At 39.7% G+C, this 23,772-nt stretch overlaps 1 protein-coding gene across 4 annotated transcripts in view; it reads right to left on the reverse strand.

Moving 5' to 3' along the window:
* Positions 1 to 8,433: 8,433 nt before the first annotated feature.
* Positions 8,434 to 23,772, reverse strand: part of HIVEP1 (HIVEP zinc finger 1) — a 219,486-nt gene continuing 204,147 nt past the window's right edge. For all 4 annotated transcript variants that reach the window (XM_083187912.1, XM_083187914.1, XM_083187913.1 and 1 more), the window contains 2 exons: positions 16,155 to 16,633; positions 8,434 to 10,158 (listed from right to left, as the gene is read on the reverse strand). In XM_083187912.1, the coding sequence (XP_083044038.1) occupies positions 9,025 to 10,158; positions 16,155 to 16,633 (1,613 nt within the window). In that variant the 3' untranslated portion in view covers positions 8,434 to 9,024. The remainder of the gene's footprint in view (positions 10,159 to 16,154; positions 16,634 to 23,772) is intronic.

The following is a 23,772-nucleotide window of genomic DNA, read 5'->3' on the forward strand; positions in this document are numbered from 1 at the left end:
GTAGGACCATCATTGTATGACATTAACCTGACCCTATCATCATAAAATAATAGCAGCTATCAACATTATTAACATACACAATGTCAATACTACAGTACATCATGTTAACACTGTCATTGTAGACATTGTGAATGTCAACATTCAACAATGCAAACACACCGGTGTAAATATTTTAGTATAACTTTTGTGTACTTGGTTAAAAATGCAATGTAATATTATGTACAATAAGGGGATCCTTTGGGAGGGTACACTCAGGCCCCCAGTACTCATCACTGCTCGCCCAAATGAAGTGCCCTTCGACGCGAACTCATAGAACTTTTAGAATTTGGTGAAAGTGTGAACAGAGGACCAAGTGGCAGCCCTGCATACTTGTTACACAGTAGCCCCATGACATACAGCCCAAGAGGAATCAACCGACCTGGAGGTATGAGCATTAATTCTGGAGGGCACTGGACTGCCAACTTTTGTATAGGCAAAGGCGATAACCGACCTTAACACCTAGCAATGGTCTGCTTAGAAACTGGCCACCCTCTCTTATGCACGTCATACAGTACTAATAACAAGTCAGTTTTACGAAACTCCTTCACTCTGTCCACATAAACGTGCAGCGTGCGAACAACATCCAATTTCTCTGGTTTATCCCTATTTCTGCCCTCCTCTGGAGGACAAAACACCGGGAGCACAATCTCCAGGTTTGAATGAAAAGTGGACACCACTTTAGGCAAAATTTTTAGAACTGTTCTCAAAACAGCCCTATCTTCATGAAACACCAGAAAAGGAGACTTGTAAGACAAGGCCCCTAATTCAGACTCACATCTAGCCAAAGCAATAGCCAATAGAAACACAAGTTTCCAGGTCAGAAACTTAAGGTCAGCCGACCTTAACGGTTCAAACAGTGTTTTCTGCAGTACTGCAAACACCAGTGACAGATCCCAAGGCGCCACTAGTTGTCTATATGGAGGTTTAAGATGAGTAATCCCCTGGAGGAACATCTAAACCTTTTTCAACAAGGCCACTTTTTTTTTAAAGAAAATGGCCAAACAGACAACAGCACCTTCAAGGATTGTATGCTTAACCCAGTGGAAAATCCATCCTGGAGAAAATCCAGGTCTAGAAACCTTAAATCTAGAGGTGTGAACTTTCTGTCTCTCACACCACCTAATGTATGTCTTCCAGACTCTATAATAATTTGCTGCTGAAACTGGTTTCCGTGCACTAATCATAGTTCGGATAACTGCCTCCGAAAAGTCTTTCTTCTTTAAGAGGGAGGTTTCAAAAGCCAGGCTGTCAAAATGAGACGAGCTAGGTCCTGATGAAGAACGGGACCTTGCTTGAGAAGTTCTGGTCGAAGCGGAAGTCGACACGCTCAGTATGTCAGAATACCCAGACCTCCTGGGTCAATCCAGGGCTATTAGAATGACCTTCGCCCCATTGTGTCCTCACTCTCTTGAGGACCCGAACTAACATGGGAAACAGTTGGAAGACATATACGAGGCTAAAACACTCCGGAGTTGTCATGGCATCCACTGCCCATGCTATCGGATCCCTGATTTTCGAACAGAACTTGGACACCTGACGATTGTGTCTGGACGCCCTCAAGTCCACCTCTGGAAGCCCCCAAAGGGAACCAATGTCCTGGAACACCTCCGGATGTAATGCCGATTTTTCTTCCAGCAGATCTGCTTTGCTGAGGAAGTCTGCATCCACATTCCGGATCCTCGGAATTGGATGTTATGAACTGGTTAATTTTATAACATTGCCCGTTCAAGGTAAAATTTGGGATTTTGCTGACCCCTGGGTGGTTCTGTACATGAGGCATAAACCACATCTGTGGAAGCCCTTTGTGCAATCACTCGTCCTAGCTGTTGTTTCCAAGCAACTTCTCACTAATTTATCTTTTAAAGAGGGCGCTCTTCTGTAAATAAATTTTGGACGGTCGGGATCAGATTACCAATTACGGGATCCTTCTTTAAAAGGCACCAGATCTTTCTAAAAACATTTTAAACCTTTTTAAAACCTGGGTTATAATCACAAATAAAAGACCACTCATTATTATTTGGTTTAGTCGTTGAAAGTGCTTTTTCTTTTAAGAGATCCTCTCTGTCCATCAAATCAGTTTTTGTTTTGGCTTTATCTAAAGCTTCCTGATTGTATCCCTTTACTAAAAATTTATTGGACATTTCACTCACTTGGTGTTCATAGACACTTGGTTCTGTGCAATTCCGCTTAACTCTCAGAAACTGGCCATACAGTATTCCCTCTAGCAAGTTTCTGTGGTGCTGACTGGTTCTTTTGATGTAGCTGTTAAGAGTCAGTGCTTTTAATGTAGTTTTTGGTGCAGATTTTATCTCCATTTATATAAATATTTAAGTCAAGGAATACAATTTCTTCCTTACTCCAGGTAAAGGTTAAATTAAGGTTAAAATCATTCACATTTAATTTATTAAAAAATTGGTGCAATGACTCAACAAAGACTGGTTTATGGACTAAAAGGACTTATATTGACATCCTACACTAAACAGTGTAAGTGATTGGACTTATTTTTGAAGTAATTCTGAGCGCCCGTTACACTTTATAATTTGTTTTTTTTTGTGAACCAACCAAACCCATGACAGAAGGGAGCAGCCCAAGTGGAAGGATTCCAGATCCTACACCACAGTAACGAGTCCAGAGTCTCCTGAGACAGAAGAATGGTTTCCTGCTTCATGGACTTCGGATTCCCGGACAAAATGGAAAGTTGTTCCATTGGAAAGGCCTTGAATGGAACCTTGCGTATTGAAGGATCTCAAAAGTGGCTACCATCTTGCATTTTTGTTCCGATATGGGCCCGTCTGGTCGGATGAATATTAAACAGCACTTAACCTTCGACCGACCGAGTATGGACGGACAAGACCATTTTTGTCCATTTATCGATCGTACAGAGGGAGTCGGGACAGCGTACACACCCTTTACAATGGAACGGTCATTCGTCCCAGAACAGAAGAAGGGCCCGACGATTCTACTGCCAAAGCTGGAACGTCCATGTGGGCGTTCCATAGCTGCATGATCTCTCCTACAGCACAAGAAGTGTACCGACTGACTAATTAGATGCGTACCCCGTCTATATATAGAAGTTTAGTCACCCTGCCGGCTGACTAATTTAGATACATAATCCGCCTATATAGCAGTTTGCAGTAGTCACCCTACCGGCTGACTAATTTTGCATAACCCGTCTATATAGTGGTTTGCTATAAGTATGCCCTTAACCCAGCCCATTATGATAATTTTGTTTATATATGATGTGTCAATAGCCCAGTGTGTACGGTGGTACACTCTTTTTCTTGAGACTGTTTGGAAGGGAGTAGATCAGACGTCACAAGTAAAATTGTATAGGTGTGCACACGCGTATCAGCTGGTGTTTGTGGACGACCGGTTGCGTGTATGGTCGATCGAAATCTTGCAAGAAAACAGAGATTGTATAGATATGTACCCAGCTTTAGGTGCCTAGCTCCTGCGGACCCTCCTACATCCCATGGTTGAGCTGTGTCACCAGGATGGATGAAAGAGAAATAGTAGTTTTTCTAGTAGCGTTAATAAGAAGGGGATTCGTCAAGTTCCAAAAACAGTATATAAATTGCATAAATCAAATATAAACAATGAACAATAATAATATCCTAAATATAGTTCTCCATGAAACTAGATGTAGAAAACGTGAGGGAGGTAGCGTAAAATGTTTGATGTCTCTCCCTAGCTGTTTTACTCCATCCATACAGTGACAGAGCCTGTCGAAAAATGGAAAGGAGTTTCCATTTTTCAACAGGCTCTCTCACTGTTTTAGCCATGCAAATTGGTCTGTAATAATCTCTTTAGTAAACTTGATTATATGTTAGTGGCTTGCAAGGTCTTCAACAAAATGTATTGATATATATTATTGATAAATCTCAAGAAAATAAAATATTCATTTTCCCAGAATATTGTGTTTAAAAAGCACTATAAACTTTATTTTTATTGCAATGTATCATGTGCTAATATGGAACGTAAAAAATTGTGCCAAATCCAATGCATTTTATTTTACATTTTAATTGACTTTTTAGAACTTAACCCAGTCCAACAAAGTCCAGTGTCAATTGTTAAAATCAGTGTTTGCAATTTAAAAATCCACTTGACTTAATAAATTCAACCAAAAATCCTCCAAAATTTTGTAGTGAATTGAAAAAAAATTCTTAAAACTTTCCATATAATGTTTTCTAGAAAATGGTTGGATGAAATGTGGGTCGAGAGAGCTCTTCACTTATTTTAAGATTATGGTAAAAACGAAAGAGTAGTGCCTGCGCTGGGTGTTTCAAATAATTGTACCAGACGTTTCTCAAAATTTATCTAAACAATTTATTATACATATAAAACAAGTAAATACTTTAAAAATCACACTTTGCATGCGGGTACCTAGACATGAAATCTGGGGACTGGGGTTGTTTTGTATCACTGGGATAGTGATTGTATACACTGGGTGGCTGAGATATTAAATTCAAGGTGCTGACAAGAATTATATTACCATCCTGGTCGGTCTGGAAGGTGTTTGTTTGTCCAGACAATGGATCACAGTCCAGAGTATGTCCTGTGCAGGCAGGGACTCAAAATTCTCCACTCGATGTAGTATGTCCTTTGTGGAAACTGGAAGGATTAGGGATCAAGCAGATATCCCAAAAGATGGAACTCCAAATTTCTCCAGGGAGGACGTCTGTAAGTGGGATGGTCTGTGTACCGTGGTTTTTGAGATGTATCTTGGACCAATAATAAGGATGGATCCCGTTAGGGAGGTAGAAAGTGTCAAGTCGCCAAATCTCAGCAGCACAGGTGAGGGTATTAGGAAAGCTCAACGCGTTTCCCCGGATCTAACCTCCGGCTTCTTCAGGAGCAAGTATTTTAAGATTATGTTAGCACATTCACATTTACTTTTTGTGCGGGCAATATACCAGAAGCACTCATATATGTAAACTGTATGGAAACTCAGGTGGTTAAAAAATCTGTTTTATGGTTAGAATTTTTGTTTATATATTTAAGTGATAAGCAGGAGTTAATCCTACAAATGCATATGCAGTAACCGGTTTTTGCCAATCCTGTACCTTGCTGTAATAGATAGATCTTAAATTCTAAGCTTTTTTTACATTTATACCTCTAAGGTATCTGTACATTCTCAGAATTTGCCAACAATAGATTTGATTATATACTATAATTGCTGTTGTTTCTGTAATTACTGTGTTGTCAAATTTCAAAGAGCTTTGTTTTTATTCTTTTTCTTTTCATTTGCTTCTGCATTACTAAATCGTGGTACTATGTTTATGAGGTTTGTAAAATAACTATGAACCCTGCAGGAAAAAAGTGCTACTGTATATAAATAAAATTATTAATAATAGTATTATAATGCAACAGCTTTTTTCAATTTATAAAAAAACAAAACAAAAAAACCTTTGAATCTCTTACTTACCAGAAAACCCTTCTATTTTGTCAGCCATTTTTTCCCTTGCAATTCCTATGATAATGGAATTGTCCAGTTTTCACGAAACCCCCCCCCCCCCCTTACCCCAATCCATCGTTCTTGTGAATTACTCTGAATCCACTTTATAATGTGGCTAACAGATATAGGCAAAAAAAACAAAACATTTCAGTCTGCTGGTTTTATGTATGTCTGGGTTGGTATGCTATCCCAACACTAATCATAAAGTCAAGGGATTTTTGAATGTCAATACTAGTGTTAGTGGCAAATTTAAGTGGCATATTGTTCACCACTTTGTGTTCCTGTCCATGACCAAATTACCACATTTTCTGAAACCTGATTGTGGTTCCAAACAGTATCCCCATTTTATTTTGAGATTAACAGGGTTGTGATCTGCACATAAATCCATGTGCCCATCACTGCGCCTTTTACTAGATTATAAATTTCAACACAATAACAAAAATAAGTAAATTTAATTTTTCATTCTATTCACATATTAGGGTTTGCATAAAAAAACTATTTGTATAGCTGCATCCATCTGCATAATTGCCTTATTAATGAGAATTACCCATTATGGCTTGTGTTATAAAAATAAATTGTCCCTGTTCTACAAAACAAAAAATATTCAAAATGGTATTTAAAATAAATGGTAAAAATATACACACATATGAGAAACAAAAGTCAATGGAAAACTGGCATTAGTAGGATTCAGAAGTTGACCTTAGACAGTCACCAATAGTGGTCATTTTCGAACGCTTTCAACTTGCCCAACAGTGATAAAATTGATTTCTATTAAATTATTAGGGCAACTGTATTGTTTTCCATTCATACACATTTTTTGAATATCACCATTATTGGCTGTGATATCATGTGTGATAAAGATTATCCAAATTGATTTATCCAAATTGATATAGTAATGCAAGCAAAACAAAGTGAAAATACATTGTTAGGTTGTCTACTACTTAAAAAACCACTTCAATTACATTTTTTTTAAACGTTTTTAAGAAAATACTTCTACTCAAACAAAGCAGACGTATATACCGGACACAGATGAATAGCAGGTCTGTACAACATGTTCATTAATTACAAATAGAAGTAGTTTTTACTAGAAAAATGACAATGATCCAGCCCTGTCATGCGGCACCTCGATTAATCCTAACCGTGAAGAACTTTCGATGACATATAATTGAGCGAGCAGTGTTAACATGGAGCATATTTATAACATGGGAGGTGCCCCATCTATAAGTACCTTACACACACACACACACACACACACACACACACACACACACACAAACAGTGCCTCTAAGTGGTAGTTAATGAAAATTTATTTTCCCAGGAATGGATGACCAGCTGGAACTGTAGGCCAATATAAATATAAACGTTGTATACTATACCTTAACGCTATTAATAGCACTACTTTCTGTAGCAGTTAAAGGTAGATTGTAAACTTGCAGCAGGGCCCTCCTACCTCCTTCCTGTCTGTTACCCAGTTTTTTCTATCACTGTCTACAATTGTAAAGCGCAACTGAATCTGCTGCACTACATAATAAACTGTAAATAAATAAAGGTAAGCAACAGATCCTATTAACTTAAAAATATGACAAATTTTGTTTCCTAATTCAGTAATTCATTTGTGACGAACTGTTAGACCATCTGACTGATGGAATATCACCATGTAAATTGCTATATTTTAATCCCGTCTTTGTTAGTATACAGTAATTATATAGTAGTAGTAGATAAAGTAATATACATTTTAAATTGCACTAACCCTATGCCATTTCCTCTTCTCTGGAAAAAATTTTTTTTTCTCATTTGAAATACAACAATATTGCACAGTTTCAAACAATTAAAAACAACTGTATGCCACTACATATGTACATGGTATTAACAAAAGTCACTAACATGGGGGTGAATTGAAAAATAAACTTTAATTAGTTTAGCATTTCTCAAACTTGGTCCTAATGGCACACAAACATTGTAGAGATTCAGGAACATTGTTCCAAAATAGATTAGCTGAATACTGAGCTCATTTCTGTAAGCCCCTCACCACTCCCCACATCAAGGAGTGAATACACTGTTAATATAAGGATTGTGCTAGTGAACCAACTTGTTTGCTCACAATCCAGCATACAGTACCTTTTTAAAGCCCATTTATTACAAGCCATGGGATGTTTATGTTAAAGCGTAACACAAAAGATAAATGGGGGAACATAATTAGCTCAAACTGAAATGATCTGATTTGCAGTGTCTGTTAGAGCTTTTGAAATAGACCAAATATATGCTATAATAATTGCAGTTCATTAGAATCTGTAATATTAATTTGTTTGTAAAAAAAATTAAGTGCGGTACAACTTTAATAATTTTTTTAGATGCTTTAAGTGGCTGGTAAATATCTTTTGGACCAATACCTCAGCATTTATATACAACTCAGTTATCAAAATACAGCTTTAATGTATTGTAAAAATAAACAAGAAGTCTTTGAAGTATATTTTGTACAGAAAAATAGATTTTCTTATTATATTTGTATTGTTAGTATGCTCTAAGTGCTATGGTTAATAAATTTGTATACCATGTGCGTGCTACTTTAACTTATAATTCGTGTAAAGTCATCTTAAGTATTAGGAACAACTCTTTGGTAAAGTCACCTAGTAAGTGGTGGACAGCTTTAACATATTATTATCTTCCCCTTTTGTTACACAACAACTGAACAATACGCATTTTTGTCCTTTATGATGAGGTTATGTCATATGAAGGTCACTTAAGGACACATACTAGTGACAGAGGGAGCAATAAAATAAACTGCATTATTTTTAAAGTTAGGTAATTTTTCCAATTAAATAACAATACTAGAGTATACTTCATTTGACACATAATATTAAATAGCCTACTAAGGACTATTTTCCTTTAAACGTTAAATGTGCTTTTTCGAATTATACAACACACAGTACAACCAAAAGTAAAGTCAGTAATAAAAATTTTACTGGAACATTTGTTAACACAGAATTTCTGTTTTAAAGTGTAAAGCTACCGTCTTGCACACAAAGATGGACAGAACCATTTTCCAAGACTAATATGGACACAATAAATATGGAGATTTACATACAAGATCTGTACACAAAGTTGCCCCACGTCCATAAAAAAATGACATTTAACAGTGCAACATATACATATATAATTTTATAATTTAATTATTTTACTCAACATGAGATAGGAACATACGTACTAAACACAAGCAACTACCTTGGTTATGTACATATATAATATTTATAGATATTTATATTTTATTCACTGATATGTACATATTTCTACACATAAAATTCCAAAAGGCACAATTTTCTATACAACATGTACAAAAATGGCGGGAGCAGACAAAACATAAAACAACAATTATTGGTCAAGAGTTCATGATTGCACAAGTGTAATGTATAAGAAAAAATGTGCTTTAAAGATAAGTAAGGTTTTAAATAAACCTTGAAGTCTCTTTATATCCCCACCCTCAAAAAAAAATTGTAAAAGAAAAAAAACCTAAGATTTTAAATGACAAATCTCTAGGTTGCTATAACCAGTCTGCCTTCATCATCACTACTGCTGGAATCACTAAACGTCACTGTGGTCTGCCTTGAGATCAGATCAGTTCTCTTCTGACGTCGAATGGGTGGAACAGTATGACTTACAGGAGACCTGTTTGAAGTTGTAGAGTAAAGTTTCAAATAAACATCTGGTAGGGTGGCTGTTTTAATTTGATTAGAAGCGATGTTAGGCTTCGATTTTAACTGGCTTTGTGTTTCCGAAGTCATACTGCAGTTTATTCCTCCTTCTTCCACGACAGCAACATCGCCTGATGCTTTTGGAGATTGCTGCAATTGCGGTGAAGCTTTCAAAGATTCAGAAAGCTTCATATTTTTGGCATCTGCCCCTGGTGGGTTGGCTGGGCTCTGGACAGGTGCTGTGCTACATGATGGAGATTTATCAGGAACTCCTTGGCCATCAAGGGATAGTGGACTAATAGATGGGATTAGTGTAGGCAATGCTATATTTAGAATTTGGAGGCTTGGAATGTGACCTTGTGGACTTGGGTTACTTTGTGGAGCAGGGCTGGTAGTTAAAACTTGTAAACCAACTGCATTTAGAGTAAGTCCTGAAGGATGTATTTGTGGTGAAATGCTTGTGTTAGATAGACCTAATATGTTCACAGTTTCCATGCCGAGTGGCTGTATAGGTTGTAAGCTCGATGCACTAAGACCAGGCATGTTAACTTGACCAATTGGAATACATGGTACAACACCATTGACTTCAGCTACTCCTATCTGGCTCTGGGTACTCGGTACTTCTGCAGCCTTATCACCTTGAAGACTTGCAGTTCTATGAATCACCCCAACAGCTGGTATGGTGAGCTGCACTTGCCCAGCTGGGAAGGGCACAAATGTGGAGTATGCAGTTAATCCAGCTGGGACAAGCTGAATACCTCCTACTGGAATCATGCTGTAGGGTGACCGTACCGGTTGCTGTGAATGCAAAGGCAAATGGCTAAATAGATGTGTTGGAGCCGTGGACACTTGATTGATCTGATGAGATAAGTTTGGGGACATTTGTTGTTGAATGTCACAGTCTATTATAGATGACTCCATTGTCTGTGTGCTCCGGTCTACTGGGGAAGATGGTCTATTAACAGATGGCGAGTCCTGCAACAAGCAAAAGATAAAACACAGTTCATAAAGAGAACAAAAATGCACAGAATGTCAAACAAAATGGCCACGTTGAAACCATATGCATGAGCCAAAGATTAGAAAAATACATTTCGATTATACACTTTGGACCTTTTTCTGGTCCACACGCAACGCTGCGACCATTAAATAATTTGGAAGCAGCAAGCAAAACTAAGATGCTCTCTGGTGTCTTAGCTTTGCATGTTCCTTGTATGGAACAGTGCCACGTCACTGCCCAATTTCCATGGGAACGCCCAGTGGGGTGCAGCTCATCACCACGACCCAAATCCCCCTGCTGCACAGGTAGGTGACTAGCAGTTTGCCGTGCCCGCTCACGCCCAGCATATGCACATGAGTATGTATGTATGTATGACATCAGGCAACGTTTCAGGGCGCAACCCCCTTTCTCAAGCCAACAAGACAAACAGTCAAGTCTTGTTGGCTTGAGAAAGGGGCTGTGCCCGAAACGTTGCCTGATGTCACATTAAATCCTACCTGGTTTCACCTATTGACCGTCTCTGAGTGCCTCCTATCCTGGGTTCCTACGTACATGCACTTTTGTGCAAAGAGGAAGGCACCAGGGCACTATTCAGCTTATACAGCAGCAAGGAGTGCTGGTCTCCAATGATACTGTATGTGTGTGTGTATGTATATATATATATATATATATATATATATATATATATATATATATATATATATATATATATATATATATATACACACACACATACATACATTACACACACATACATACATACATGAACCACACAATATGGGCTATTTGCAATAGAAGTAGTTGTTTAAACACAGTGTGGGACAAATTGCTTTTGTAAGCATCCAACAGTGGAATGTTTAACTACAGGTTCTAAAGCTCTGACTGACTACAGGTTGCTTCTAGCCCTGCTCACAGGAAACATGCATACACATGAACAATGAGAACAAAACGAGTGCTCACTCCCTAGTAAAATGCATCTAAAAATCATATGTATTAGCTAGTAACATCTTAAACACCTGTAGTCACACACCCTACATTAATGAAAAATGAGATACATGGCCCCAAGATGAGCTGCATTATAATAATATGTTTTCATGGCAAAGACAAAACGTTTGTTTTACTAGTTAAAAAAATGACTTGGCTCACGTGGCTTTGGACTTTTGAAACATTTAGGTAGACTTTCTGCAGAAGGATGTCATTTATTAGTGACCTTCCTGGCGTCAATAGGCTTAAGGACACTTCTATCGTTAAGCTAAAAGCTTTAAGATTAGAAGTTTGTTCACACTAAAACTAGCACATGAAAAGTGCTCGAGAAGTCTTCATTGCTTTCAATGCTGCTGCTGTCTTTAATAAATGAAAATGCCCCCTGAACAAGCTTAAAATGTTAATGGGTCTTGATTTAATTATTTAACAGAAAAAAGTCACATAATGCATTAAAATTGCAAATAAAAAATGATAATGTTATAACGCAATGACAAGACTGCTCAATGGTCCAGCTGGATTCCAGGGAATATTGATGCATGTAATTCCAGAAGAAATTATGGATATATTTATACTTTGAGTTAATACTGAGAATAAATGCCAATTGCAAATGCATCCCAAATAGATTTGTTCGTAAAAACCGAGACATTGAGAAATCTTTTCATCCGTTTGAAACAATCTAAAGCTGTGTACACACATGGTGCGATTTTAAGCACATATCGCTGGCAATACGGTCGTCGAGCCACCATATTGCCATTGATCTGCATGTGCTGTGGGCGATAAATCGGCAGGTGCGTGCTCCCATGTTCAGCCCCTTACGATCGCTGGTCAGCTATTTCCCCCTGCGGCTCCCCCAGCAGAGTCTCCTTTTCATCAATGACAATCTTTGGTTGCTGATAAAAACAGGACACTGAACAATATATTGCTCAGCAATATACTGCACCATGTGTACACAGCTTAAGGCTGCTACTAATCTGCTAAAGAACCTGGCTGGAAGTGGTCATTGCCGACATCAGAGGCCCACCCATAAAATGCAATGTTTCCACAACTAACCTCTAGCTTCCAGTCTATCAACCTAACCTGTGACTGCTAACATAAGGATATTTATTTGCAATATCCGCATGCGCAATGTGAATGCTGTGCACATGCAGTCGTTCGATAATCATCGGGACCGCGAACTCCATAAATAGCAATCCATGCTGAATTAGGCCCTAGCATTCAGAATTGTGGAATAAGTAGCACAATGGAGGAAAAATTGCAGAGCACAGGAATCGTGCCATGTGGTGTAATAGGACACATCTGTATATAAAGCTTAATTTTGTGATGTCGATACAGTATGGCAAAATTTGTTCTGAGAGATTAAGTGGCAAAACCCTCAGGTTATAGTGCAGTATATACACACAAGCAGTTTGTCAAATTTAAGTGTGAAAACATAAGCTTGATGTTCATAGACTTCTAAGGTCATAATTCATTTAAATTAAGACTCTTTACATTGCTGGGGAATAATCTTGCAGACCCCACAAGAATGTATTATCCAACACACAAGTGACTTTTCAAGAATAAAGGATAAATGTAACAGCCTGCAAGAAGCCAAAGGTGTGGGACTTTGGGCGAGAATACCAATTTTTTTTAAAAGGCAATCAATTTTGGTTGTAAAGGACTGCCACTTTAATAATAATACGCCCAGGGTTCGCAAAAACGCACTATACCGCATATTTTACTCTAAATTTGTCACCGGGGACGCAGTTTCTCAAACTGAAGGAGTCCCCAGGGACGTGCTATGCTGCAGCTGTGAGACAATCACTGGAGTGGCTGCCGGGGCCCAATCATTGTGCAGTGGCCGCCGGCAGCCAATCACAAGTGTTTTAACTACAGGTCTCCGCGCTCTGCCCATTTCAAAAATTTCTAAAGCCGCGCACAGGTTTCACTCACTGTGGGTGTGCGGCGCGCATCTCTGCCGCCCCCCCCGCCATGCCGTGTAAGTACAGTCGGCTGCTAGAGAGGAGATGGGACAGGACTGGATGCGCCTGTAACAGCTGACAGCCGCTCTCTGCAGGAGAGGTGAGTGGGCTGTCAGCGTGGCAGAGGTACTGGATGTGGCTGGAAGAGCTGACACGCTGCTCAACTCAGAGCAGCGTGTCAGCTATTCCAGCGGCATCTCATTACCCACAGCTCAGACAGCCCGCTCACCTACTCTGCTGAGCAGCAGGTCAGCTTTTCTAGCCCCCTGGACAATGAGCATGAAATGCCCCCTGGGCATAGAGCATGAAATGCGCCCCCCCCCCCCCCCCCCGGGCAACCAGCATGAAATGCCCCCCCCCCGGGCAACCAGCATTCAAACACAACCCCCCCACCATCATGTAACTCCTGCAACGAGCATGTAGGTAAGCAGCACTTATGCGGTTTAATATGTACTGGGTATTACGGTGTATGTGCTATAATGTGCACTGGGCATCACGGTGTGTGCCATAATGTGTACTGGGCATCACAGTGTGTGTTGTCTAATGTGCACTGGGCATTACGCTGTGTGCTATAATGTGTATTGGGCATAACTGTGTGTGCCATAATGTGTACTGGGCATAACTGTGTGTGCCATAATGTGTGCTGGGCATTACGGTGTGTGCCATAATGTGTACTGGGCATTACGGTGTGTGCCATAATGTGTACTGGGCATTACGGTGTGTGCCATAATGTGTACTGGGCATTACGGTGTGTGCCATAATGTGTACTGGGCATTACGGTGTGTGCCATAATGTGTACTGGGCATTACGGTGTGTGCCATAATGTGTACTGGGCATTACGGTGTGTGCCATAATGTGTACTGGGCATTACGGTGTGTGCCATAATATGTACTGGGCATTATGGTGTGTGTTGTATAATGTGTACTGGGCATTACACTGTCAGCTATAATGTGTACTGGGCATAATGTAGTGTGCCATAATGTGTACTTGGCATAACGGTGTATGCCATAATGTGTACTTTATTGGGGTGTGGTGTAATGTGAATCGGTACTATTATGTGGCTATACCCCTTCCCTACAAAGTCATGCCCTAAATTTAGAGACGGAGACCCATTATTCCATCGGGACCCAGAATAGGTCAGGTAGGACCCCAATTTTTCGAAGTTAGAGGTCCCAGGGACCCACAATGTTTTGGGGTTTTCGCAATAACTGACGCCATCCATTCTCAAAGAATGTCCCACGCCTCAGGCTTCTTGCAGGCTGATACATTTAGCCATAGGTCTGGTAGAGAAAGAAGTAGTGGGCAATTAGATCACTTACCATTTCATTAATACAGAAGGTTGAAATACTATTTACTGGCACTTCTAACAAACTGTGATACATAATACATGCAATGTCCCATTCATATAAAATATATGATGCGTAATGCATACGGTATATTGAAGAGTGTGACCTAGTTGTTTTCTCTTTTGCACAAAAAGACATGCAGTTAATGTTTTATAGTAAAATAAAAAAACATTGCAGACATGTTCTGTTGTGGTGCAAATAGACATGCTATAGCTGAATTATCACTAATTAAATGTGAGTGCTATATTTTGCATTGAGAGCCAAATTATGTCCCTATGAAGACTACAACTGCTTGGCCCAACCACAGTATTGGTTAGATTTAGTTACACATGTAAAAACACATGGCCTTTCTTATAAGAGGAATCAGGCCATTACACAATTGGATGAAAAATATTCAATTACTAATAAAAGAAAATCATTTATCAGTGGAGAAGAACAATTTTGAAAAGGTTTGATTCATAACAATTAGGTGAAAACCACACACCTTAAGCAATACTAGCAAATAATATTGCAAGCCAAAAACACTGGGTTATTCAGATCTGATCTCTGCAGGACGATTTAGTAGTGCCCTGCAGCCAGATAGCAACCGCCCCACCAGTGTGAAATCACGCTCCGTGTAAGCCTGACTTACTCACCATTAAATGACTTTACCAGTGTGGGTAGTCTGTATGTAACCAAGAACCTACTCAGCCTGTGCAACGGAAACAGGCTGATCTGGGGCCGGAGCTCACATCACACACCCTCCCTTAAAAGGCATGGGCATGTCTGCATTTTTCCTGACACTCCTATTAAACACCTGGGCGAAGCCCACAAACACCGGCTTTCTGTCAATCAACTTGCAAATGCCTTGTGATTAGAAAAGACGCTGGATTTTATCGCTGGATGGCCTAATACATGTGCACTAAGCACTGTAATTCGATAGTCGTCCAGCCTGCGAACTGGCTGCCCAGCTAGTCGGTCTTAATGACCCCCACAAAACTGGTGTGGTTCATAAGTTAAGCATTTGTTAGGCTGACAGTATCTAGGTTGACCACAAAAACTTAACATGAAAAAAAAAAGGTAGACACATAAAAAGGTCAACAATTTATTTTTTCCATTCATAATCATTAGTCCATGTGGATGGTAAAGTATGAAAAAATTCCAAAAATGGAAAAAATTAAAAACTGCTGTATCAACCATTATCATGTCGACCTATTGAACATGTCAATCTAATGCATGCCAACCAATACTAGTTGTCCTATTGACTGTACGGATACATGCAACCTTTTATTACAGTACTTCAATAATCATTGTTACTCTGTATTAATAGCCTAATGCAGAGGACAAATATCTTGCAGAAGGATAATTAACATAACTTTTTGGAATTTGGGCCACTGGTTTATGAAATTGCGTAAACTGTTTTATGGCACTGAGCACATGCTGTCAGAGGCATTCAGCGGAGTCTTTCACAAATATGATGCAGTCTGGGATCCAACTCGCAAGGGCAGCAATTACTACAGCTGTCCCTGTGAGTTACATAGCGGGTTGCCCCGCTAATACACAACAATTATGAGGCAAATAGCCTTAATATAAAGATCAATAACAATATAAAGACAAAATATATTGAAAGATCTTGGTGTTTGCATAACTTTGCATTATTATATATTGAACACTTTCTTCAATTAGGTTTCAAATGATGTAACTTACATGTGATACGCTCAAATTTGTTGCTTCTACCGACACATCCGGGCCCTCTTCTCCATCTGGATAATCCACAGACATTGCATGACACAGGGATTTTGGAGATGTTGGTTTGCTTAGAGGAGGTATGCTCTTTTGTAGCAAAACTTCATCACCTTTTTCATCGTAATTTTCTGGTTTGCAAATCGTTGAAGTGGTCAATGCTGTCATTCTTGTGATCAGTGCTTTGGGAAGAATATCCATTGAGTTAGCTTGAGCAAAGCAATGTGGTATTCGAACATCCTCATCAGTGCTGGATGCTTCTTGCTGGCTGTTTCGAAAAGGATAATGCTGGGGGCTTGCTGTAACAGACGGAGTAGCCGAGAGACCCGACTCTGCTTGACTGTCTTCATCTTCATCATCGTTCTCATTGTCATCGTCCTCTGCACCATCTGAGTCATCTCCATCAAATCCTGGCCTCTCACCAGTGTACCTTTGCCTTTCCCCTGCAAAACAAAACCATAAAATCTAAGTCTGCAGGTACCTAGAAGAGGAATCCAAGGTATTTTACATATGTATAATATATTCTAAGGAAACAGGCCTAGGCATAGCTCACATACTGTATTAAGCTTTGCATTTGGTAAATAACACAGATATGGCTATATCTATTAACTTTCCCCCAGTTGGCATTCTTTTGTAGTACATGTGCCAAACTTCAGCCCAGAAATTGTGGATGCCAAATACATATTTGTACAGTGAGTTGTTTGCATATGATGTCATGAAGGTTGTTCATTAATAATTTCTGCAGAACAAGATGACCAACTATTAAAGAGATACAGTATGGTTTGATAGCCAGATATTAAGTACTAGTAAGCCCGCTCCAAGCAAAAGCTTTGAAAGCTAGTCTGCTACCTTCTGTGTTTGTACATGTGTTAGAAAGATATGTAGTTTCATTCTCTGCCAGCAGATGGCAGTGTTTCAGAGACTCACGGACACTAGGCATATATACAAATAATTATATGAAGCTGGAACACACATTTTATGTTTTGCTTTGCGGTCTGCACTAATGAATCAGACTTGATGTTCGGAGGCCACCTGAAGCAAGCAATCATATTCTACTTATTTATCTAGCACCTTCTGGAAGATAGTAGCTGGTATCTGATTGGTTGATAAGTGCAACAGTTTCACCTAAAAACCTTACTTTAGTAAACTTATATATGTCCAGAGCATAATGGTATGCCTTTGAGGGCAGGTTTTGGATGTTTATATAAGGGTATTAATGGTGTAGCATGTGTCAGGAGTGGCATATGTAGTTGGTGAGAAATGGGTGTACTATATTAAATTTAAAGTACTACATGTATACGGAAACTAATCTGAACTAAGTAAGAGCAATTTATTTTTAGCTAACCATTTTAAATCAAATCAAAGAACTTTATTATCATTAAACAAAACAAGAATGAGTTGTTAAAAACACTGCGAGACAGGACATTGATGGCTATTCAACATACAGTACGAATTGAGGATGGAAAAAAACTATCATGTTCTATGTAAATGCATGTCCTATCTACAACTACTGTAGATAGAACACACATATTACATTGTTATATACAGTACATGAAGTAATTTTTTAACTTACAATCAGATTTAAAAAAGATTCTACTGTAAAGTGTGAGCCTCCACTGTATATTGATGTGATTTCACAGAAATGCAGTTGATCCTTTTATATATAATAATTTTATTTACAGTATATAACACTTTTCTCCCAATAGGACTTAAAGGGCTGTATTAAAAAGTTTCTGCATTGGCAGCCACTAGAGGGCACCAAACCAAGCTTTTTAAATGTAGCATCATTCGGGCACGTCCCAAGGGTGGCGAGCCGAAATGCACAGTCACCCATTTGAGTGCTCAATAAAAAAAAAACTTTCTTCTAATAAATTATACATTTTCATTATAATCATGGGCAGCACAAATGGTGTTATGGTTAGCATTATTGCCCCACAGCATGGAGGCAATTCCCACCTAACTGTGCAAAGTTTATATTTTTTCCATGCGCTTGCATGGGTTTCCTCTGGGTACTCCGGTTTCCTCTCACAATCCAAAAACATACAGGTAGGTTAATAGGCTCCCAACAAAATAAAAGTGATCCTTTTGCAGTCCAAATTTTATTTTGCAATTCAAACAGGTTTAAATGTTTAAACTAATTGTAATTTTTTATTTAATTTTTATTCAAAAATGACCTACATTGAATATTAACCCCTTCCTGACAGAGCCAGTTTTTGCGTTCCTGACAGAGCCCTTTTTTTCAAATCTGACATGTCTCACTTAAGTGGGGATAACTTTTTTTTGCTTTTACTTATCCCAGTGATTTTGAGATTGTTTTTTCGTGACACATTGTACTTCAAGTTAGTGGTAAATTTTCGTCGATACAGTCTGTGTTTTTTTGTGAAAAATACCAAAATATCGTGAAAAAATGGAAAATTTAGCGATTTGCAAAATGTTAAATTTTCTGCTTGTGAGACAAATAATCTTACCACTCAAAATAGTGAATAACTAACATAGACCATATGTCTACTTTATGTTGACATCATTATTTCAACTTCCTTTTAATTTTTTGGGACACTAGGAGGCTTACAATATGAATAGCAAATTCTCAAATTTTCAAGAAAATTTCAAACACTGATTTTTTTAGGGACCAGTTCAGTTCTGATGTGACTTTGAGGGACTTGTATGTGAGACACCCCCATAAATGATGCCATTTCAAAAACTGCACCCCTCACAGTATTCAAAACAGCATTTTGGAAGTTTGTTAACCCTTTAGGTGTTTCACAGGAATTAAAACAAAGTGTAGGTGAAATTTCAAAATTTCTTTTTTTTTGCAGATTTGCAATTTTAATACATTTTTATAAGGAACACAGTACATTTTACTAGAGAAATGTGACTAAAAATTGATTCCCCCCAATTCTTTTGTTTTCATAAATATCCTATATGTGGCCCTAGTGTGCACGGTGACCAAACCACAGGCTTCATAATAGAAGGAGCACCTACTTGATTTTGGAGCCTCCTTTTTATGAGATTATTTTTTAGGCACCATGTAGGTTTCAAGGCACCATAAGATGCTAAAAGTTAGGAACCCCCCCACAAGTGACCCCATTTTGCAAACTACACCCCTCAGGGAATTCATCTAGGGGTATAGTGTACATTTCAAACCCCCAGGGGTTTCACCAATTGTGGTACAACTGGGCAGTGAAAATGAAAAATTATTTTTTTTACACAAAAATGCAGTTCTGGCTCCAAATTTGTCATTTTCAGAAGGTATGAAGGAGACAAAGCACCCCAAAATCTGTGCCCCAATTTCTCCCGAGTACGGCAATGCCTCACATGTGACCAAAAAATACCAGTTGGGTGCATGGCAGGACTCAGAAGGGAAGGAGTGATTTTTGGATTTTGCAGCTCAGATTCTGGTGGAATTTTGGTGGGTGCTATGTCGCATTAGCAAGACCCCCCAAGCACCAATACAGTGGAACCCCCCCACAAGTCACCCCATTTTGCAAACTACACCCCTCAGGGAATTCATCTAGGGGTATAGTGTACATTTCAAACCCCCAGGGGTTTCACCAATTTTGATACAAGTGGGCAGTGAAAATGAAAAATTACATTTTTTTACACAAAAATGCAGTTCTGGCTCAAAATTTTCCATTTTCAGAAGGTATGAAGGAGAAAAAGCACCCCAAAATCTGTGCCCCAATTTCTCCCGAGTACGGCAATGCCTCACATGTGACCAAAAAATACCAGTTGGGTGCATGGCAGGACTCAGAAGGGAAGGAGTGATTTTTGGATTTTGCAGCACAGATTCTGGTGGAATGAATGGTGGGTGCTATGTTGCACCAATACAGTGGAACCCCCCCACAAGTCACCCCATTTTGCAAAGTACACCCCTCAGGGAATTCATCTAGGGGTATAGTGTACATTTCAAACCCCCAGGGGTTTCACCAATTTTGATACAAGTGGGCAGTGAAAATGAAAAATTACATTTTTTTACACAAAAATGCAGTTCTGGCTCAAAATTTTTCATTTTCAGAAGGTATGAAGGAGAAAAAGCACCCCAAAATATGTGCCCCAATTTCTCCCGAGTACGGAAATGCCTCACATGTGACCAAAAAATACCAGTTGGGTGCATGGCAGGACTCAGAACGGAAGGAGTGATTTTTGGATTTTGCGGCTCAGATTCTGGTGGAATTTTGGTGGGTGCTATGTCGCATTAGCAAGACCCCCCAAGCACCAATACAGTGGAACCCCCCCACAAGTCACCCCATTTTGAAAACTACACCCCTCAGGGAATTCATCTAGGGGTATAGTGTACATTTCAAACCCCCAGGGGTTTCACCAATTTTGATACAAGTGGGCAGTGAAAATGAAAAATTACATTTTTTACACAAAAATGCAGTTCTGGCTCGAAATTTTTCATTTTCAGAAGGTATGAAGGAGAAAAAGCACCCCAAAATCTGTGCCCCAATTTCTCCCGAGTACGGCAATGCCTCACATGTGACCAAAAAATACCAGTTGGGTGCATGGCAGGACTCAGAACGGAAGGAGTGATTTTTGGATTTTGCAGCTCAGATTCTGGTGGAATTTTGGTGGGTGCTATGTCGCATTAGCAAGACCCCCCAAGCACCAATACAGTGGAACCCCCCCACAAGTCACCCCATTTTGAAAACTACACCCCTCAGGGAATTCATCTAGGGGTATAGTGTACATTTCAAACCCCCAGGGGTTTCACCAATTTTGATACAAGTGGGCAGTGAAAATGAAAAATTACATTTTTTTACACAAAAATGCAGTTCTGGCTCAAAATTTTTCATTTTCAGAAGGTATGAAGGAGAAAAAGCACCCCAAAATCTGTGCCCCAATTTCTCCCGAGTACGGCAATGCCTCACATGTGACCAAAAAATACCAGTTGGGTGCATGGCAGGACTCAGAACGGAAGGAGTGATTTTTGGATTTTGCAGCACAGATTTTGGTGGAATGAATGGTGGGTGCTATGTTGCACCAATACAGTGGAACCCCCCCACAAGTCACCCCATTTTGCAAAGTACACCCCTCAGGGAATTCATCTAGGGGTATAGTGTACATTTCAAACCCCCAGGGGTTTCACCAATTTTGATACAAGTGGGCAGTGAAAATGAAAAATTACATTTTTTTACACAAAAATGCAGTTCTGGCTCAAAATTTTTCATTTTCAGAAGGTATGAAGGAGACAAAGCACCCCAAAATCTGTGCCCCAATTTCTCCCGAGTACGGCAATGCCTCACATGTGACCAAAAAATACCAGTTGGGTGCATGGCAGGACTCAGAAGGGAAGGAGTGATTTTTGGATTTTGCAGCTCAGATTCTGGTGGAATTTTGGTGGGTGCTATGTTGCATTAGCAAGACCCCCCAAGCACCAATACAGTGGAACCCCCCCACAAGTGACCCCATTTTGCAAACTACACCCCTCAGGGAATTCATCTAGGGGTATAGTGTACATTTCAAACCCCCAGGGGTTTCACCAATTTTGATACAAGTGGGCAGTGAACATGAAAAATTACATTTTTTACACAAAAATGCAGTTCTGGCTCAAAATTTTTCATTTTCAGAAGGTATGAAGGAGAAAAAGCACCCCAAAATTTGTGCCCCAATTTCTCCCGAGTACGGCAATGCCTCACATGTGACCAAAAAATACCAGTTGGGTGCATGGCAGGACTCAAAAGGGAAGGAGTGATTTTTGGATTTTGCAGCTCAGATTCTGGTGGAATTTTGGTGGGTGCTATGTCGCATTAGCAAGACCCCCCAAGCACCAATACAGTGGAACCCCCCCACAAGTGACCCCATTTTGCAAACTACACCCTTCAGGGAATTCATCTAGGGGTATAGTGTACATTTAAAACCCCCAGGGGTTTCACCAATTTTGATACAAGTGGGCAGTGAAAAAGAAAAATTACATTTTTTACACAAAAATGCAGTTCTGGCTCAAAATTTTTCATTTTCAGAAGGTATGAAGGAGAAAAAGCACCCCAAAATCTGTGCCCCAATTTCTCCCGAGTACGGCAATGCCTCACATGTGACCAAAAAATACCAGTTGGGTGCATGGCAGGACTCAGAAGGGAAGGAGTGATTTTTGGATTTTGCAGCACAGATTCTGGTGGAATGAATGGTGGGTGCTATGTTGCACCAATACAGTGGAACCCCCCCACAAGTCACCCCATTTTGCAAACTACACCCCTCAGGGAATTCATCTAGGGGTATAGTGTACATTTCAAACCCCCAGGGGTTTCACCAATTTTGATACAAGTGGGCAGTGAAAATGAAATATTACATTTTTTTAAACAAAAATGCAGTTCTGGCTCAAAATTTTTCATTTTCAGAAGGAATGAAGGAGACAAAGCACCCCAAAATCTGTGCCCCAATTTCTCCCGAGTACGGCAATGCCTCATGTGTGACCAAAAAGTGGCAGGACTCAGAAGGGAAGGAGTGATATTTGGATTTTGCAGCACAAATTCTGGTGGAATGATGGTGGGTGCTATGTCGCATTAGCAAGACCCCCAAAGCACCAATACAGTGGAACCCCCCCACAAGTGACCCCATTTTGCAAACTACACCCCTCAGGGAATTCATCTAGGGGTATAGTGTACATTTCAAACCCCCAGGGGTTTCACCAATTTTGATACAAGTGGGCAGTGAACATGAAAAATTACATTTTTTTGCACAAAAATGCAGTTCTGGCTCAAAATTTTTCATTTTCACAAGGAATGAAGGAGTCAAAGCACCCCAAAATCTGTGCCCCAATTTCTCCCGAGTACGGCAATGCCTCACATGTGACCAAAAAATACCAGTTGGGTGCATGGCAGGACTCAGAAGGGAAGGAGTGATTTTTGGATTTTGCGGCTCAGATTCTGGTGGAATGAATGGTGGGTGCTATGTGGCATTAGCAAGACCCCCGAAGCACGGTGAAATTATGAACCTAATATTCCATAGATGTGTGGTATATTTTAAAACACTCCTTTATACATAGGCCGGGTTTGTCGGGGCAAGTGTCACACTGGAAAATAGTTTGCTTTCTTATTCCCTTTTTATAGCAAACTTTGCACCTTTTTTGTGTCCTGCCCTTTTTTCCAGTGGAGGGGATTTCATCAGGAAAATGCTGCCCTGGTACAATACGGGGGCCAGTACTAGAAGTACTGGGGCCCTCTGCCTGCTGGTTCCCAAATATTAGGCCCTTTATGACTTCCTCTTGAAAGTGCATAAATGTCCCCCTCTGGCCGGTAGAACGGAATAGCACGTAAGCGTTATACAGTGCCATCTGGATGATATACACGGCCACCTTCTTGTACCAGATTTTTGTTTTCCGCAGGGCACTGTACGGCTTCAGTACCTGATCTGAAAGATCCACTCCGCCCATGTACCTATTGTAATCCAGGATACAATTAGGTTTTGAGGTGTGGGTACTGGTACCTCGTACAGGGACGGAGGTGGTACTGTCTCCGTGAATTGTTGTCAGTATAAGGACATCCCTCTTGTCCTTATATTTGACCAACAACATATTTTCGTTGCATATTCCCCTGCTTTCACCCCTTCTCATTACTTGGGCAATGTGCGTTTTTGGGAGGCC

The sequence above is a fragment of the Crinia signifera genome, chromosome 5 (genome assembly GCF_055691185.1).
Source record: "Crinia signifera chromosome 5, ASM5569118v1, whole genome shotgun sequence".
Classification (NCBI taxonomy): Eukaryota; Metazoa; Chordata; class Amphibia; order Anura; family Myobatrachidae; genus Crinia; species Crinia signifera.